The 19,584-nt window shown below is 46.0% G+C and overlaps 1 protein-coding gene and 2 non-coding genes across 4 annotated transcripts in view; all 3 read left to right on the top strand.

The window, feature by feature from the left end:
- The window catches only part of CEP104 (centrosomal protein 104), a 726,468-nt gene that overhangs the window by 449,255 nt on the left and 257,629 nt on the right, over positions 1–19,584 (top strand). For both annotated transcript variants that reach the window (XM_085608861.1, XM_085608862.1), the window contains exons 17-20: positions 4,701–4,779; positions 10,383–10,491; positions 13,970–14,108; positions 15,862–15,929. In XM_085608861.1, coding sequence (XP_085464987.1) covers positions 4,701–4,779; positions 10,383–10,491; positions 13,970–14,108; positions 15,862–15,929 — 395 coding nt within the window. The remainder of the gene's footprint in view (positions 1–4,700; positions 4,780–10,382; positions 10,492–13,969; positions 14,109–15,861; positions 15,930–19,584) is intronic.
- LOC146868049 (small nucleolar RNA U109) lies at positions 12,379–12,531 on the top strand. Its single transcript, XR_014968662.1, has one exon. It is a non-coding gene; the product is annotated as a small nucleolar RNA U109 (small nucleolar RNA).
- Positions 14,245–14,375, top strand: LOC146868048 (small nucleolar RNA U109). The gene has a single exon (XR_014968661.1). It is a non-coding gene; the product is annotated as a small nucleolar RNA U109 (small nucleolar RNA).

Below are 19,584 nucleotides of genomic sequence, written 5' to 3'. Positions count from 1 at the left end.
CCTTGTTTCACCAATACTGTTCATTATTGTATAATATTTACTCTTTAATGTTTGAACACACTTAGTATGCTTTAAAGCGACATTTAGTAGTGCACCCGGTATTTCTAGGTATCTATCTGGAATTTTCATTGTTCAGTTTTAATTAGGTGGTTGGCAGAGCCCCTCAGCTGGTGCACACTTTATTGATTATTGAGTTTTTAAATTACTGATTACTTGAAAAATTTGATTAATTAGATAAATTTAGTGCATTCCAGCTGCTTTATTTTCTATTGTAAGTGCAAAGCAAAGGCAGTTTACCCCGCCCCATCTTTTCCTTTCGATTCTCCATGCCCAAAGGAAAAGCCTATGAACAGCCCTCTATTAAGAAGTCTGCCAAGTTAGAGCCGGAAGAAAGAAGTGGACCATAGCCGTGTCTTTACCCTCCCATTGGAGAGTGGTGGGCAACATCCACTTCTCCCTAGCTAGGAGAGTAGTTGTTCATCACAGCACTCTATACTAAATCTTCCTCCACCCACCACCCCCAAACACACAGGGGAGAGTTTTGGACGACACTGTACTCTCCATCTACCAAGGGAGAGCATTGACAGCCTTCTCATTGCCCCTCTGGGGAGGGTAGCAGACTTCATGATAGCCACCCACACCTAGAAGGGAATAATGGAAGCCATTACCTCCTTACCACATGCCTGAGGGAGTAGAGTACATCAGATGAATCTTCCTCCAGCAAGGGGAAGAGCGCTTCCGACCCTCTCTCACAAAAGAGATCAACAATGAAGGCGTTTGGCCTCTCCTCCAGGAAGGGAAGTGGTAGCCACCCCACTACCCTCTTTTCTCCCAAGAGGGAGCATCTGGCATCGGTCATCATCCCACTCTCCCCCTCTCCGAGGAGAAACGCGGATGCACAATGACTTTTAGCCCACTTGAGAGAGAGAGAGAGAGAGAGAGAGAGAGAGCAGTGAATATAAGCCTATCACTGCCACCTACCCAGAACTGTGTAAGGATGCCATCCCTCTCCAAACATGAGACCAGTGAAGCTAGTCCCCCCCCCCCCCCCTCTCTCTCTCTCTCCTCCATGTGGTCCACGTCAACCCATACAAGAGTAGCGAAACCCAAACTAGCCAAGCACCTCCCTCTCGTCCAAGGAATAAGCAGTGGGCGCTACTTTATATTCACAATCAGAGGGCGCTACTTTATATTCACCATCAGTGTCCACAACCATTCATAAGGTTTTATATACACGTTCTACTAAACTTGTGAGTGTAAAAATGAAATATTGCTGCGCAGTGTATTTTCTGATCTAGTATGTATAACCTGGCTATGTGCCACCTTGTAACTTCGAAAAGCAAGACCGTTAACATAAGGAGAAATGTAAGGTAGTTTGCCCTGCAGTGTTTTTGAAATCTTACCTCCCCAATGCCAGACTGTTCCAACAGTGACCGCATAAGGAGGGCCTTGTTCTGGCCTTGCAGACTGGGTGTGGGCATAACCCTGGGGTGGCAGGAAACTGCAGACATGAACACACCGATTCCCTCCCACTGGAAACCTGGAAAGCAAGAAACGGGTGCCCCCGAGGGCAACTTTGTAGGAAACACCTTTTATTTAGCTTTACTTCATACTTCTTCATTTCAACCCATGTTGACATATAATTGTACCACCAAGTTTGTTACCGTGCCCCGCGGTGCGTGCAAACCTGGCTTGCTTTCAGGTCGGATCGGTAAGGGGTGCCCTCGGGCAATGTGCCGGTCCGAGTTGCAGCTGTGGGCAGCTATTTTGGCCAGTGCGGCGGCCGATTTGGACTGTGTTTATGCTGTTCTCATGCCGCCGGCTGCACAGTGGGGGCGTGAGCGGCCTTTCTGGGGGCAGATGGCCCTCTATTACCTCCCTTTAACCGACGGGGCGGAGGTGTCTCCCAGTCTGTCGCTGGGCCTGCCTAATAATGTATGCCGATCGAGCAGGGGGTCCGAGCAGACGTGGCCTCACGTATATCAGGTGTGCGGCACCATTGTGAACTAAGCTTTACACAAAGTCTTAGCACATTTGTATTTTTTCCAGTGAAGTTGGGAAAACATGCCTCTTTTAGCGACCCCTTCTGCTCATAGTACTTAAAACACAGAAGGTGTTTTGCGAAAAGGCGCAATCCGTAATTACGTGCCACTTTTTTAGGGTGACCGGCCCTATTTTTGATCCCAATCGAACCCTGCTTAGTTGTAAGATCTCTGCTTTGGGCAGTGCGTCTTGCAGCTTCGTGGTGTAACCTGCTTGATCGTGTGTCTTGCTGGTCTAGCATCTTATATATATAGTTTGCTGCTGAGTGAATTGAAGGGGTTTACTTGCATTATGTTTGGTCGGTAGTGCTCCTGCCTTCCATCTTTTGTGCGCACAGCTCACACAGTAAGCAATCAGATAAGAAGCAGATCTGCTTCTCTTCTTAAAACGAATGGCTGTATTTGCTTGATTGTAAAAGAGTTGTACCCATTCAAGGGGCTCTATGATAATATACAATATTAGAAAGGACAGATACAAGAAATCGGTCTTGCGAAGTCTCAGATCAGGTAAGCAGTACTGGCTCAAACCGGGGCTGGCACTAGAGAGGTGCGACCGGTGCCACCGCACCGGGAACTACTTCAGGGGACGCCGTGTTTGCAAGTTTATTTTGGTTTTAAAAGCGCCTCCTGCCGCGTTTCTGGCCTCCAGCAATTTCCAGGCAACAATAAAAATGTCAAGACCACTCCGGTGATTAATGTTCTTCCTGGAAAAAGATCTGAGTTTTTTGAAGTTGAGGTTTTGACTGATCATAAAATAGCACAGAGGATTTATATGCCTGATGCAAAGAGCGTGTACCATGCAGCTCACAAAGTGCATATAATGTAAATAGGTCAGTTGGTTACTGCTTTTCTAAGAGACATCCTTTTGTTTACTTGCAGTTTACATGTCAAAATCCTAATACAGAACAGTGCATTATTAACTGTCATCGAAGAAGTGCATGCATACTGCAAAGTATAGATTATAGCATAGATTAATGTTGCATAAAGGGTTCATTTGGGTAGAAATTGATTCTTATTATTAAAGAGAACCCCCAACTATGTTGTTCGCTTTTCAATTCTGAGTTTGTGCTTCTCAAGACCAAGCACTCTTGAACTATATTGTCTACCAGTATGGATGACGTGTAACTCCTACACCTTGTAGACCTCTAGCTTTCGTAAAATGTCCTATACTTTGATTTACACACGTATGATTGTCTCTGTGTATTGTGTGTGATGCAAAGTGCTCTGACACCCTACACTGGTATGAGTGGTGCTATATAATTAAATACATCTGAAATAGAGTGGTTATGGAGACTTGGGGGGCACTGTTAAAAGGTGGTGGTGAGGGGATCTGTGGTGCAGGTGGTCGTCACCTCCACCATGGATGGGGGAGGGGAGGCACTAACAAACATTGTCACACAGGGTGCCACCAGCTCTAAAGCTGGCCCAGCTCTAAACAAAGACATTATTGTATTTTAGGGCACTATAATAATAAAATTGAACCCCTGTAGTTTTGCATGGGTAAAATAACCCAGTATATTTGGAAAATACGTGGATACGGGTTACCTTTTGCGACAGAGTTGCTGTAGATTTGAGGTCCGATTTTTTTTTATTAATATCAACCATCAAGTTATTTTGATGCTGTGTTGACATGTCCTGCTTGGCCACCAGTGTGTCTTCGTGTCAAAATTCAACATTCCACCCATGTGATGGAATGTTCTTCTGGAAGCACATCAATCAGTTTGCAGAGATATGTTGTATGTTTCATACTAGCAGTCCTTCGTATTACCATGACCAGGTGTAACCCATGTGTCATTTGTTCATGTATATTGAGTGAAGGGCTTTCTGGCGCCTTATACTGCACCCAAGAATTTCATGCCCGTTGCAGCTTACTCCTATCAGACCTCATGTTTATACCGGCATTCGAACAAGATTCTGCTTTTTGCAGAATTCATGCTTTTCAAACTTTTTTAATTTTACTTTTTCAACGGTGCTCAAAGATATAAACGTGCATTGTTTAACTCTTTATCTTCAGCCTTGGTGAAGTTGTCACTGCCCTATTAGCATCTGTTATCCTTACTTTACTCCATTTTAAACTTCAGTGGTTTGACAACTTGATTATAGTAATTTAAAATGGCCCCAAACACTGAGGAGAAAAATGTAAGTGCTTGAGAAGCGTAGGAGTAAGCAAGAAAATGTGCAGAACAGATGGGCCTTGGAGATGCATGAACACTGGTGGGTCCGGGTGATTTGTGGCCATGGTTGGATGTGGTGGTCTATAAACGTAAATCGTAGCTGATGGTCCCTGACCACTAATGGGTCCCCGGATGCTGAACCACGAATGGGCCACACTGGCATGAACTGGATGGATCCATGACTGTCAAAAGAAGAGCCTTCACAGGTTTCCTTTAAGTTTCCTTGTTGATTTATTGATTGAACAGCATCCCAGCAGAGAGCAGCTTCCCTTACATCCAATGGCTCTCTTCAACTGTCCCACATAGAACATTCCTCACCCCATTCTACATGTAACTAGGTAACAGTCCCATGACATCTACTAGCTGGAGATCTCTACATACTGCTAATGGAGCTTGATGATCAGTGATCGCCTTCTGCTGTTCTAAAGCTGTAAAAAGTAGATTTTATTGCTTGTTTTTTAAAATGTGTTTAATTATCTTATAGATGATCGGGGTAAGAAATTGTTGAGTGCACCCCCTGACATTTTGGAGGACCAGTCTTCAGCTTCAAATTATCTGGACAAGTAAGTACATGTGAACAGGGTTTGTAATATTGTTATTCCGAGAGGGCCCAGTAACATGGCACACTCCCCAGTGGGAAAACTCAGCACTAATGTACACAATGATACAACAAGCTTTGGTAAATGCATTAGGTTTTGCCTACTTGATTAATAATAATTTTTTTAGGTAAGTTTTAAGTTGGTGAGCCGTTGTGCAATAGGAGTTAAAGAAACTCCGTAAAAGTATTAGGACTTTTGAGAAAGGCAGTATATTGTGCGGTGGTAATAAAAAGCGGTCTGTACCTTCGGGCGATGTCGTGAAACTAAAGAGTGTCAATCTTTTGGATGAAAAATGGCTCCACACGTTGCTAGCGCACACATTGCCCAATTCCATTTAAGGCCTTTTCTTGTCCAGCGATCAAAGTTGGTGTCACTGAGCACACGATGCTTGGGATTAATAATAAATATGTATTTGATTTTGCCTTGCTTCTGGAATTGGGCAATGCGTGCGCTGTGGTTTCCAGTGTTTCCTGAAGTTGCATCAAGTATCCTGGGATGAGAACAAACAGGGGGAAAAAAGGGGGGGGAGGGTTGAGCAGGCCTCGGTGAAAAAAGTGAGAAATATGGTAATTCGTCCTTGCAGCCCCCCCCCAACCTTCTTCCGCTCCCCTTTGCCTTGTCTTTTATTATCATTCCTTATTTTCCTCTCTTTCCTTCTGTATCGAAACCTAAGAAAACCCCAGGTCTGGCTGAGTTACTTTTCTTTCTCCCTCACACCGATGGCACCTAGACAGGATAAGAGTGCCACTCAGGTAGTTAACGCACAACAGTAAAACGTTTTCCACATAATCCTCATTGCAAGCAGGAGGCCTCATTGGGAGTAGGGCACCGCAGCCAAGCACTGACCCAAGATGTACCGTTTTTCTCCACCGATAGTGCGCTTTGAGCGCCTCACAGTCAGTGGTCGAAGTGGGCGGGATCGGCAGGGCACGGCGTGCCCCTACTTCTTCAATTCTAAGGATTCCGTTCCCCTACTTTTTTCTTTTGAAAATGCGTCCCAGGACTCAAGAAATCACCATCACCTATAAATAAAGCTCGGCGTTCCTGGCGTTCGTTGGAGGACGGGCAGCAGAGAAGTAACAGGACTCTGTCTTCTCCTTCTTGCCCAGAGAAGGAAAATACAGTGTCCACTTCTGCTCTGCCGCTTCAGCTCCCCTCCCCCCCCGCCCCCCCCCCCCCCCGACTCTTTCCTTCTTCCCTCTCTTTCTGTCTAGCAGTTCTTCTCGTACTGAAAACATTGACTTCAAGACGGGGTCCTCACTTTCTTTAATTTGCTCCCCTGTGAAATGGATCCAAAAAAGAAAACCATTTTTGCTGGAAATATCGTATTTTAATTCCAAAGAGCAGCATCTGGAATAAAAGGTTTACAATATGGAAAATAACTAAATAAAGTAATACCGGGTGTTAGCAAACTGGCCAGATTGATTTTATTCACATCCAAACACATTAGCGCCACTTTTACAGAGTTTGCCAGTGAAGCGCTACTTTTGTTTTCTTGTCTTTGTTTTCCCTGGGCTTGCAACTAGTGCACCAATCCTGGAGGTACTGCAAAGTGTGGATTGGAAAACAAAATGTGTACTGCAGCTCTGCATCCATGGATGTGGTCTCTTTACCATACTGCTTACGTTTTGTAAGGATATAAGAAATGGCCATTGAAATTGGTCCATTCAGGGCCCTGTAGTCATGTCCTTAACTTTTCAGGCAAAAGCACTCACTGATTTCTGAATAGAGAGTGTAAAAGTGTTAAGGTAACCATGTTGTTCCTGCTTACATTTCACATGGTTTGCTAAATTTTGCATTCCCTATGTGTGTTTGCTTTTTCCAGGATGTTGTTACTGTTTTTTTGTAGGATGCATATTGCTATTGTCTAGTGCGTCATTTAAATTGAGCCGCATCCAGGTGTTTATAGCCGGCAGCAATTGGGTTGTAGTTGAAGGCAGTGTGAGTTTTTCCTCAGTGGGGGAGAGGATGTGGCATTTTGGCCAGAGCTGCTGAATTTGGAAATGGGGAACCAGGTTCAGCCTTAATAACCAGTCCACCAGACCACTCTCATGAGAGAGCCCAATCCCATGCTAGACCTTAAAAGGCTTCGCAAGAGCTTAGAAGCCCTGGTGTCTTAGCACCAGCAGGTGGACCCTAGCAGTGGCAAGTGTGGGTTTACCTTCAAGGTTTGTCCACCACAATTCATACTGAAGTTCACCTCCAGTCTTGCGGGAAGGCCTATGAAGCAGCACAGCCTAGAACAACAGAGTCACATGACTCTTGAGAAGGGCCAGCTCTAGGGCAGTGCAACCGGCGTGACCGCACCGGGTGCTGACTTTGGGTGGAGGCATTATGTTTGCAAGTATATAAAGGTTTTAAAAGCGCTTGCTGCCTCATTCCTGGCCTCCAGCAATTTTCGGCAATAATAAAAATGTCATGATGACTCCGGTGTTTAATGTTCTTCTTAGAGAGAAATCATTTTGTCTAGTGGACGTTTTGATTCATGGAAAGGTAGCTCAGAGGGTTAATGTGCCTTCTGCAAAGAACATGTACCATGCAGTTCACAAAGTGCACATAATGTAAATAGGTCAGTGGGCTACTGCTTTTGTCAGAGATCCTTTTGTTACTTGCAGTTTATAAGTTAAAATCCTAACATAGAACAGTGAGCTATTAACTTTCATCTAAGAGCTGCATACAAACTGCAAGGTATAAATTAGAGTGTTATGTTTTTTCCCCCAGTCTTTGATTATCCTAATGTTACAAAAAGTGTTCTTTTGGGCAGAAATCAATTCTGATTATTAAAGAGAACCCCAACCATGGTATTACGTTTTAAATTCTGAGTTAGTGTTTCTCCAGACCAATCACTATTAAACTATATAGCCTACTAGTATGGTTGTCATGTGACTCCTACACCTTGTAGTCCTTAGTCTTATGTAACATTTTCTATACAGCGATTTACACACATATTGATTGTCTCGGAGTAATGTGTGTGATGTAAAGTGCTCTGGCACCCTACACTGGTATGAGATGTGCTGTAAATCAAATTAAATGTATCTGAGAGTGTGGTTATGGAGACTTGAGGGGCACTGTTAAAGGGTGGTAGTGTGGGAATCCATGGCAGAGGTGGTCATTGGGGGGCAATAACAAACATTAATGCACAGGGCACCACCAGTGCTAAAGCCGGCCCTGCCCTTGAGGCCAGTCTGCCTCACCCATAGGTACCTCCATTTGCCTTGTTTCAGAAGTAGTAGCTGCAACTCCCCAGGGATTGGCAATGCAGAATTTGCACGCACACCAAACTAAGTTCGCAAACTTCTCAGTCCCTCTGCTTCATTCACAAGCACTTTTACCATGTGCTGCTTGCTGTGGGGCCACTGGAATTAATTATGCAGCAAAGGAGGACAAAAGTATGCCGCAGTGTTGACTAAATTATGCTTTAAAAAATGGCTTCAGTACGTCTATCTTTTATGCCAATGTGATATGTTTGTGTCTTGGTCTTGCCTTTTTTAGATGTATTCCTAAATGGTGCTGTGGTGTTTGTTGCAACCGAAAATCAATAAAAATTGGTTATCAAAACTAAAAATGGCTGCAGCGTAATGCAGTATATTTTCTGATATTTTATTATTTTGACATGTGTACACATGCTAAGAGTTTCTGGAAAGATTTTGCCTTATTAGTACCAGTGTAACATACAAATGCAACAGTGAGAAAGGTGACCAGTCAACCTTTGCAATAAGCCATCCACTCCGCAGCAAAACAAGTCACATTTTTTATTAACTTTTGATACGTTTGAGCTACAAACAATTTATTAGTTTAAATGGTCAGAACATGCAGCAGATCTTGCATTATGAGGCAAATATGGCAGAGCCATAATTATATAGAAAACATTTGCAAACTAGGATATTTAGCCATTCATGTTTGAACTGCTGTTGTGGAAAAAGGGAGAAGTGCTGATGACAAACTCCATGGCTCGGCAACAAATTGCTTGTGCTTCCACATTTCATCGTATTTAGGGACATTCTGTGATTAGAAGCATATCCCACTTTGTGAATGTGTTTTAATGTCAATAACTCATTATAACCTTAAATAATCATGTGTATCCATTGGTTGATTAAACTGGGTAGTGAAATGCCAAACAAATAAAACAAATTGGGATGTTTGTGCATTCTGGCCACACCTGTGGCTTGGCCCACTGATCCAATCATTGGGTTATTCCCGCCCTCTGATTCTCCGCCCACAGTTCCCCTACTTTTTCTCCCCGACTTCGACCACTGCTCACAGTGAGGCATGAAGTGAAGACAAATGCAGTAAATTACACGGAATTGAAAAACCAGGGATCCCTGTGATAAGGGGAGGGGGGCTCTGTCTGTCTACCTAAATTCCCCGGATTCGAGTCGACCTTGAATCTGGGGAACTGGGTTCGAGTCTCGGCAATGATGCTTCACTCCTGTGATTCTGGGCAAATCACTTAATTTCCCCGTGCCTAACAAAAAATGAATGTGTCCTCATGTAATGCAACTGGTGCTATGTAAAGCGCTCTGATACCCGATTCGGGTCAAGTTCACGCTATATAAAACTCTGTTAAAAAAAAAAAAGTGTATATATAATCACTTAGGCTACCCGTGCCAAACAAAAAAGAATGTGTCCTCATGTAATGCAACTGGTGCTATGTAAAGCGCTTTGATACCCAATCCGGGTCAAGTTCACAGCTATATAAAACTCTGTAAAAAAAAAAAAAAAGTATATATATATATATATATCTATATATCTATATATATATATATTTGCCCAGAATCACAATATGTTCAGCGTCATTGCCGAGACTCGAACCCAGATTCGAGGTCGACCGCCCTAGCCGTTATAAATATATATATATATTTATATATATTTTTTTCTTGTGTTGTTTCACGCTATAGCGGTCTAGTGCCGCTAGGGTTGCAGATTAGAACAGATTTCAATCCAACAGCATGCGCAACGTTCTACAGTGGTGCAGGGAAAGTTCCTGGTGTGTCGGTTCTGGTGAGTTTTGTCTTTGCAGTGGGGTAATCCACAGACCTTATATAGAAATATTGCGTTTGAACAATCAAATTGAAGTTGAAACTGGTCTGCGCCGACCTCATCAAATGTTCACGATTTCAAACATAAGCCCGCCCAGCACTGACCTCATCCACCCGACACCCCGTGGCCCCTTCACCATCAGCCGAAATGGTCAATGATGAAGGCCCAATTGCCCTGCTCCAGCTCCCCGGAAGGCTCTTCAGAGATAATTGCTCTTCGTCAGAGTTGTAAATCGGTGAATGTCTTAGAGAAAGGACCGCTTCTCACTACATTTCGATGCCCGGGGTGAGGTGCCAGGTGCTCTGGGGGGCGCCTCCCGCTCTGAGACTTTCACCTGTGACTGATATAAGAAGCGAGCAGGTGGCGTAGTCACACAGGAAGGGCCGCACTGCACCGTTCAAGCTGTTTCCGGGCTGCGGCCCACACTTTGGGTAAGCTGGAACGCGCACTGCCTTGACCTGCCGGGGAAAGGGGCGCCCCGGTTTATACAGCTGAACGATAAACATGTATTTTCCTCCCCACTGCAGCTTGTGCATCTTCTGTGGACAGAGGGACGAGTCTTTCACGGAAGAAGGTCTGGATCTGCACTACTGGAAGCACTGCCCCATGCTGAAAAGATGCGAGCTCTGCAAGCAGGTAATGGCGCACCTCTGCAAATGTGTTCTTTATGTATGGTACTGTAACATTTTAAAGCGCTCACCTACCCCTGTGTGGGCGCACTGAAGCGATCGAGTGTAAGGCGCCATGGTACGCCGTGGCATATTTGACGATTTGAGGAACAGTACTTACAGAAGCTAAACAGAGCTCCGAACTACTTTAATCTCTCGCTGCATCCATCCACTGCGTCATCATATGTAGCGCTTCGACGCCTCGTCAGGGGTAGTAAGCGCTATATATAAATGCAATTACAATACAATATGTGAATGAGCCGACCGATTTTCATGGCTCTCAATAAACATATTCTGTCATTCCATGACATCTTTAAAGCCCATATTTCAACTTCAGTGTGTCCCTAATATTCATTCCCTCTGCTGTAATCTTTTATTTATGTACTGATTCATATTGTTTTTAATCGTTTTCAAAAGTGTACTTTGGCCTCCAGTGACCACCACCCAGAGAGTACTTAATCGGTTGAGTTCACCCTGGCTGACAAGGGGCTCAAGTTGAACCACCATTTCATCCATTAGTGTAAATTCAGCTGCTGAACGTTGCGTTCACTCCATGACCTATAGCCCAGCCGCTATCGAGTTAAAATCACCTACATGTATCAGGCTGCAGAAGAATAACCCGGGACTAGACCGGGTTTTCATCATGTAATGAACTGCTGTAGATGGAGCTCTGGGGCGACTGGTGATTGTACTCCCGTGAATCGGGCAACGGGACGATGGCATTGTTTGCTGGTATAAATCGGCGTCTTCATGAACGTTTCGTGTGTATTGTGCATCCCTTGCCCGAGCGCAGTGTTTATTATTTTATATGAGTCGCTATAGGTGTCCAAGAGCGTGGTGACCGCCAGGTGCTATTCTTTGTCAAAAAAGGGTCATTGTTATTCGTACTTAGGCGCTCGTGAAAACTCGATATTTTCCTTGGCGGTGTTACTCTTTATTTTGTTACTGATGGGAGAACTCGGATTATACTATATTCTTTAAAGAAGCAAGTTTAGTTTACGGCCCACGTTTGACTCAATTGGAGGTGATGCTATAGACAGTTCAGTTACTTTCTGCTCCGTGGATAGCCGTCGGACGGATTTTGATTAGATAACGTATACCGTTAATTACTCCAGTATCTACTACTTCCGTTTGTTACCAACTCCAGTCTGAGTAGTGTTGGGGGGGGGGGCATTGGACCAAGGAGGCGCTGGCTGCCTCGTGCTCCGATTAGCGAGTGCGCATTGTGAGAGTTTGCGCGTGCGCATGCGGACGGGTTGGAAAAGCTAAGCCTAATGTATTGTACAGACCGCGAGTAGGGTGGGAGGTGTGACGGGGAAATAGGCACTGCAAGTTTACGGTGGATAAAAGATTTCCACAAACTGCTCAGATCTCATTTTTTCGTCAAATTAAATACAAATAAACATACACGTTTTCACAGTTTGATCATCTGTTTGTAAGGTTTAGGAAAACCAATTGAAAGGAATGTTCCTAACTGCAGTTTCCCGTTTCGAGGTTATTCCGACGGCCGTTCAGAAATTCGTAACTGGTGTAAACAGCTCCGTGGAACTTCGATTCCTGTAAACTGCAGATCACAGAACTCCTTAGTTTAGCGAGTTTGGAAAGATGAAGGGATGACTGCCGCCCGGATCACTGTAGGGCTCTGGGAAAGGGGTGGTGGTTGGGGGAGGTGCTGAGAACCATCACTGACTGATAAAATTTTAAGTTACGCAAGTCAGTTCGGTAAACGTATCAAGGCTACATATAATATTATTTTAAATTCCGAAAAGCAGTGCAGTAAACGTATGTCAGCCACATACCAGGACGGTTGTTTATTTTGTCTGTTAAACGAGTAAAATGTAAATGAATGCTTGAAACGCATATGGAGGGGTCTGCAGTCCGCTGCCCCGCGTGAGTCCACTTTCCATAGAGTGCGACTGACCCACAGATGTGCCAGATGAAAGGTGGAGCTATCAGGGCCATGGGTCTGTCAGCACCGGCCGAGTGGTAGTATATACCTCCTACACAAACTTCAAACCAGCAGAACGGTCCCTTGCAAAACGTATATTAAATGATATGCATTAAAAAGGTGGTGCTGCGGCGGGTTAGGAAAGAAAGTTTAAAAGTCTGCAAGGAAATCTGCAGACATTTCAGAATGAGGTACGCAGAAATAAAGCACATTTTGTAAATCCGAAGTGTAATGGAAACAAATATTTGAATACAATCAAAACAAGTCAATACACTAGGTAATGCCATTCCCACACATTATCGTTTGTGTGCTGCATACTTTCATCAGTAAAACTGTATGTCTGTGCAAATGTAATGGTCATTTCTGTTGAAAACGTGTTGTCTGCAATGACAGTGCACTACTACACCATGCATGCTCCACTTTACGCCACTGCACTGTACACTGCACCACTCAGTCACTGCACTCTACTCTGCACCACCCCACTCTATGCCACTTCATGCCTCTCTTCTGTGCATTACTCTACTTTATGCCAATGCACTCATCGCCACTGCACTCATCACCACTGCACTCTACACCACTCCAGTCTAGTCCACACCACTCTGAACCACTCCATTTTAGGCAACTCCACTCTAGGCTACTCCACTCTACTCTGCACCACTCTACCCAACTCTAGTCCATACTACTGTGCAACACTACACTCTCTGCCGGTGCACTGTACTCTGTACCACTCCACTCTAATCTACTCTGCACCACTCTACTCCACGCCACTCTGTGCCTCTACACTCTATGCTGGTGCACTGTACTCTGTACCACTCCACTCTAATCTACTCTGCACCACTCTACTCCACGCCACTCTGTGCCTCTACACTCTACGCCACTCTGCACCACTCTATGCTACTGCGCTCCGCAACATCCCACTCTACACATGCACTCTTCTCTGTCCCACAGTTCTCCATGCCACTCTTCTCTACACCACTGCTCTCTACACCACTGCACTCTGCTCTGCGCCACTCTTACACCATGCTTTGCTATTTTACTCTACTCTACACCACTGCATTCTAGGCCACTCTAGCCTACTCTGCACCACTCTAATCTACGGCACTGCTTTCTACGATGCTGCAACACTCCATGCCACTCTATGCTACTCCATGTCATTCTCCTCTATGCCCCAAACGTATAGCTATCCTGAACCTCAGCCATGCTGGTGTACAACATGGCTAAAACATTTTGTCAAGTCAATAGTTGTTGCATAGGTGAGACCTATTGGCTTTGCCAATACTTGTTTCTCTGTACACTTTGTAGATGCAAACTGACTTGGGAGATTCCTTGTTTTTTTCCCTTTGACCTCAGCTTGGTGCTGAATTCATCACTTCTTGGTATACATCTACGTCTGTCCAAACCCAGTGGCCTCCCAGAATCTAGTCCGTGCCATTTCCCTGTAAGTCTGTCTATTTATACATGTTTCAAACTCTTGATTATCTCCCCTTTCCCATGGCAGGTAGTGGAGATCGCAAGCCTTACTGACCATTTATTGACGGAGTGCGATGGCAAAGATGGATTTGGGAAGTGCCCGCGTTGCACGGAGGCTGTCGCAAAGGAGGAGCTGTCTGAGCACATCAAGGCAAAAACCTGCAACCGTAAGCTCTTATCCTTGTCGTGTTAACTAGTTCTAACTGCCATCATACCACTGCAGAGCTGCAAATATTAAGAGAAATATGATCCCTGTGGTGCTGTCCCGGCTGGCATCACATGCACATGAGCAGGTTTGCATAAATGCAGATCTAGAGCAAGTCCACTCTCCATAGAGTGCGTCTGGTCCATAAATGTGCTAGATGAAGTATGGAGCTATCAGGGCCACCTCTTTGCCAGCAGCGATTGAGTGGTAGTATATACCTCCTACATATCTTTTAAGTGTTTTTTGAAGATTTGGTTATTATTAAAAAGAATGTTCCACGTCTTTCAAACACACATCACTGCTTCACAACATTCACCACCACATGACTTTGTCTTTCAAAGCATCACACCTCACCTGCACTCATCAGAAACCTACACCATGCAGCTAATAATCCCACCAATGCCATTGCACACTACAGTTTTTACCACTACACCACCGCAAATCATATGCATCACTTTTGCACGCCTCTGCATATCCATGTCCAACCAGCACAACTTCTCCTTAATACCCCCCATAAAGCACCACACATGGGCGGGCTTTTGGCTCGCTGATATGCAGCCAGTAATCAGTCGAAGCAGGTAGAGTGGTGTACTTACCTAGGTTTCAGTATCACACATTGGTGAGAGTCCATTAAGAAACGCAAACACGGACATGCTCGCATTATATCTGTGACAACTAGAAAAGCACTATAAGCATCTCTTGTCCCTATACGTTCACGTGGGTTGGGTAATCAAAATGCATCGTCCTTATGCAGGGGGCTAGTGTCCCTGATCAAAGCGTTTCCTCTTGTCCAGGCCTGCTCTTGCTAATTGTTATTTTTCGAAGGATTTTTCAGATTATTTTGGCATGTAAATTCTTCCTATTTTTTTCTCAAATGTATACGGTTCTATACACTTCATTTATGATATTTTGACTGCACAATTAACAAGGCAAGTGCTGCTGGACTTAAGAGTTGCAGGGGAACGCTTACTGCAGTGTTTGCTGCACAATCCATTGAGTTTGCGCTGTAATGGTCAAACCTCGTGCTCAGCAGTCAGTTTTTTTAGACTTTCTGTACAGCTGGAATGTATAACACCATAAAGGGCGTATAATCCATAACAAACTTGCATTCCGATGGCCCAAGTGAATTAACTGTATTTGTCTCAATGTTCAGTGAGTCACTTCATCCATAGTTAGGTCATGCATCTTTTGTGAGCAGTGGACAGTCAGGCTGTCCAGCCAAGTCGTCTCTGCCCATCCCAGCCCAGAGCTGGCACGGGTCTGCACACCTCCTGCACACTGGCAGTCTTCCTTGGACCACTTGCTGCCTCTGGGTGAATCTGTAACACTTTCCTCACATAAGCAACCAAGGTGCTCTGCTGTAATGGAACATCAGACTGCACTGCACACTGCGGGAAACCCATTTGGGTCTTTCTGAACAAACATTTAGAGGAGAAAGGTCACTTTTCTCTTTCTTTCTTTGACAATTGTTTTAATAACACAGGCTTTGGTAGAAAAGATGTAGACAGAAAAGGACTTTTAATGTGTTCTTTACAATTGTTAATAAATGGATGCGAGGAGGTAGAGCACCATATGTGTTTGTCGTCCTTTATTAAAATGTTTAATTTGGAGTGTTTAAACTGAATTCCTTAAATATTTGAATGTACAGTCAATAAGAATTCACCGTAATGTGCCTTCACTTTGTTTCCCAATATTGTGCCTTGTTTTTATTCTAGCCGCCAAACCTGAAAATATTGGAAATCGGTGTCCTCTGTGCCATGAGAATTTCACTCCGGGAGAAGAGGTAAGTGGGAATTTCACAAGTTTAGGTTGCTGGAAGAAACCTGTGCTGTCTGTTTGTTGGCACTTTTCTAAAGTATCGCAAGATGTTCTATAGGCGTCCATCTGATCTCAATCTCCCCAGACCAGAATCCCTTTACCCTCTCTGCCTCCTGTGTTTCATGTTAACCTCCCAGGCCGCCAATCAAGGTATTTTCAGCTTATGTCGACACAGTTGCTTGCACACATTGCCTTTACCTGTCTCTCAGCTGCTCTTTTTTTCTGTATTAACTTCCAAATTGTGGGAACATAGTTTCTAGCTACACTTTACTATTGACACCCCTGTCCACCATGCCCAGTAATTCATCATTGTTATATTGAAACTCAATGCCTGTCTTTAGTTGTAAGCAATTTTTATTTTTTATCTTAGGCGGTTCCACTTATTCTACCAAGAGTAATTCCATTTGCATAACAAAGTGTCTATTGTCAGCATCCCATGGTGGAGATTACCAGCTGTCTGAAAGTGTTTCAGCACAAGTTTATGGTTTGTAAGTGCTACAGAAATACTTATACAATAGCCTACTCATTCTAGTCAGTCTTGAATTAATTTGCTCCTATCAGAAGAAAGCACCATTCATTTTAACTCATTCGTGGTGAGCCTGGCTAACCAAGAAAAGTAGAGCTTAGTTAAGAATCAAGATTCAAGTTAATGCATTTGTGTTAAAAAAAAAAAACTCCCACCCTGTATGACACATTGGTCTGTCAAAGTGAACCAGTTGATAACTCTTACCCGCCTAGCTACTAAGCAACAACTACCCCTCTAGTTTTCATTTAGCAACATAAATGTTTGAAGTATTCACAATTCTCGTAGTAAATCAGAGATACATGAATATTAGCAAAGACCAGTACACAAATACTTTAGGTATCAAGAAAAACCAGACACTGCATAAACAAAGACCTACATTAAGCACGAAAGTTGCTCTATGTAGTGACTTGATCACACAGTATAAGTGTGAGTGTAAGTTTAATCTTCTTCTCAATGTGGCTTCTTCAACAGTGCTGTGTGGTTTCTTCCTCTTCCCCACCAACCCGCCGGGCTGGCTTTTTCCCTTTGGGAGGCTTTTCTCCTTTCCCACCCACACACCCTGGTAGCTTTTTCCCTTTCCCACCTACCTGCCCAGCTCACTTCTTCCCTTTAAGGGTGGCCTTTTCCCTTTCCCACCTCCCTGCCCTGGTGGCTTTTTGCCTTTAAGGGTGGCTTTTTGCCTTTCCCACCCACCTGCCCGGGTGGCTTTTTGATTTTCCCACTCACCTGGGTGGCTTTTTGCCATTGGAGTGGCTTTTTGCCTTAGGGTGGCTTTTTCCTTTTCCCACCCGCCTGACTAGCCTTTTAGTGGCCTTTTTTCCACCCACCCGCCTGAGTGGCTTTTTCCCGCACATCCGACTGGCACTTTTCCCAACCTGCCCTCCCGAGTGGCCTTTTCCCGCCCACTTGCCTGAGTGGCCTTTTCCTGCCCAAGTGGCCTTTTTGAGTGCCCTTTACCCGCCCGGTGGCCGTTTCTCTCTTTTCACACCAACTCTCCTGAGTGGCTGTTTCCCTCTTCACACCCACCCACCCAAGTGACCTTTTAACCCTTCTGCCACCCAAGTGGTTTTTCCCTTTCAAGATTGGCCTTTTTCCCCCACCCACCCTCCCGATTGGCCTTTTTCCCCCACCCACCCTCCCGATTGGCCTTTTTCCCCCACCCACCCTCCCGATTGGCCTTTTTCCCCCACCCACCCTCCCGATTGGCCTTTTTCCCCACCCACCCACCCACCCTCCCGATTGGCCTTTTTCCCCACCCACCCACCCACCCGAATGGCCTTTTTCCCCACCCACCCACCCACCCACCCGAATGGCCTTTTTCCCCACCCACCCACCCACCCACCCACCCGAATGGCCTTTTTCCCCACCCACCCACCCGAATGGCCTTTTTCCCCACCCACCCACCCGAATGGCCTTTTTCCCCACCCACCCACCCCAATGGCCTTTTTCCCCACCCACCCACCCGTATGGCCTTTTTCCCCACCCACCCACCCGTATGGCCTTTTTCCCCACCCACCCACCCGTATGGCCTTTTTCCCCACCCACCCACCCGTATGGCCTTTTTCCCCACCCACCCACCCGTATGGCCTTTTTCCCCACCCACCCACCCGAATGGCCTTTTTCCCCACCCACCCACCCGAATGGCCTTTTTCCCCACCCACCCACCCGAATGGCCTTTTTCCCCACCCACCCACCCGAATGGCCTTTTTCCCCACCCACCCACCCGAATGGCCTTTTTCCCCACCCACCCACCCGAATGGCCTTTTTCCCCACCCACCCACCCGAATGGCCTTTTTCCCCACCCACCCACCCGAATGGCCTTTTTCCCCACCCACCCACCCGAATGGCCTTTTTCCCCACCCACCCACCCGAATGGCCTTTTTCCCCACCCACCCACCCGAATGGCCTTTTTCCCCACCCACCCACCCGAATGGCCTTTTTCCCCACCCACCCGAATGGCCTTTTTCCCCACCCACCCACCCGAATGGCCTTTTTCCACACCCACCCTCCCGAATGGCCTTTTTCCACACCCACCCTCCCGATTGTCCCTTTTCCACCCACCCGAGTGGTCTTTTTTCCCGCCCGAGTGGCCCATTTCCCACCAGCTCGAATGGCCTTTTTCTCACCCGCCTGATTTGCGTTTTTCCCACCCGCCCGAGTGGCCTTTTCCTTTTCTCACACCCACACGCCTGAGTGGCCATTTCCCTTCCCGCCTGCCTGAGTGGCTGTTTCCCTTTCCGCCCGCGTGGCATTTTTCCCACCCGCCTGCCTGAGTGGCATTTTTAGTGGCATTTTTCCCATCTGTCCGCCCCAGTAGGCTTTTTAAGCATGGCTGTTAGAAGGCGACCTCAGAGGGACCCGGAAGGGGCCCTGACTGCCCTGAGACCCACCCTCGAGGTATCGTAGCCGGGCACTGGCGGGAGACTCCTCAGGGGAGGAACCTCGTCTCTAGGATCGTACACTCGGCACCACACGACAGAGAGACAGTACACGAGAAGTTCTTAAGAGCAAATCTTTATCAGATCGGAGTTGTAGGATCTTTATGATCAGCAAGGCAAAATATATACAAGTAGAGCGCGGGCTCACAAAGTCTTGGAGGGGGGGGTTAGGAGGTAGCGGGACAGTCTTTGGGGATAAGAATCAAATGCAGGGGCGTACCCGGCGCACAGCTCACAATCCTCGAGCTGGGGGATACGCTTGTCGTCGTGGGGTCCAGCGGGACCAAGAGAGTCTGTGGGAGCTGTGAGTCACTCAGCAGGCTCGAGTATAAGTTCGGAGGTCTTACGATCTTCAGGGAGCCGCGAGTCACTCAGCAGGGCTCAAGCACAAGTTCGGAGGTCTTACGATCTTCAGGGAGCCGCGAGTCACTCAGCAGGGCTCAAGCACAAGTTCGGAGGTCTTACGATCTTCAGGGGAGCCGCGAGTCACTCAGCAGGGCTCAGGTGTTCCAAGGCGAATCTGCCGGACGGTCCCAGAGCACCCCTTGTTATAGGGCGACTTCTCTTTGATGCCCGGAGTCTGTGCAGGCAGGGGTCTTGTCACCTGGGGGTCGCTTGTTGGGGGTTTCCTGCCATTGTCCTTTGATCCTTTCAGG

Source organism: Triturus cristatus, chromosome 1_2 (genome assembly GCF_964204655.1).
Source record: "Triturus cristatus chromosome 1_2, aTriCri1.1, whole genome shotgun sequence".
Taxonomy (NCBI): domain Eukaryota; kingdom Metazoa; phylum Chordata; class Amphibia; order Caudata; family Salamandridae; genus Triturus; species Triturus cristatus.
The sequence above is the reverse complement of the archived record's forward strand: the minus strand, read 5'-3'. Positions and strand labels throughout refer to the sequence as shown.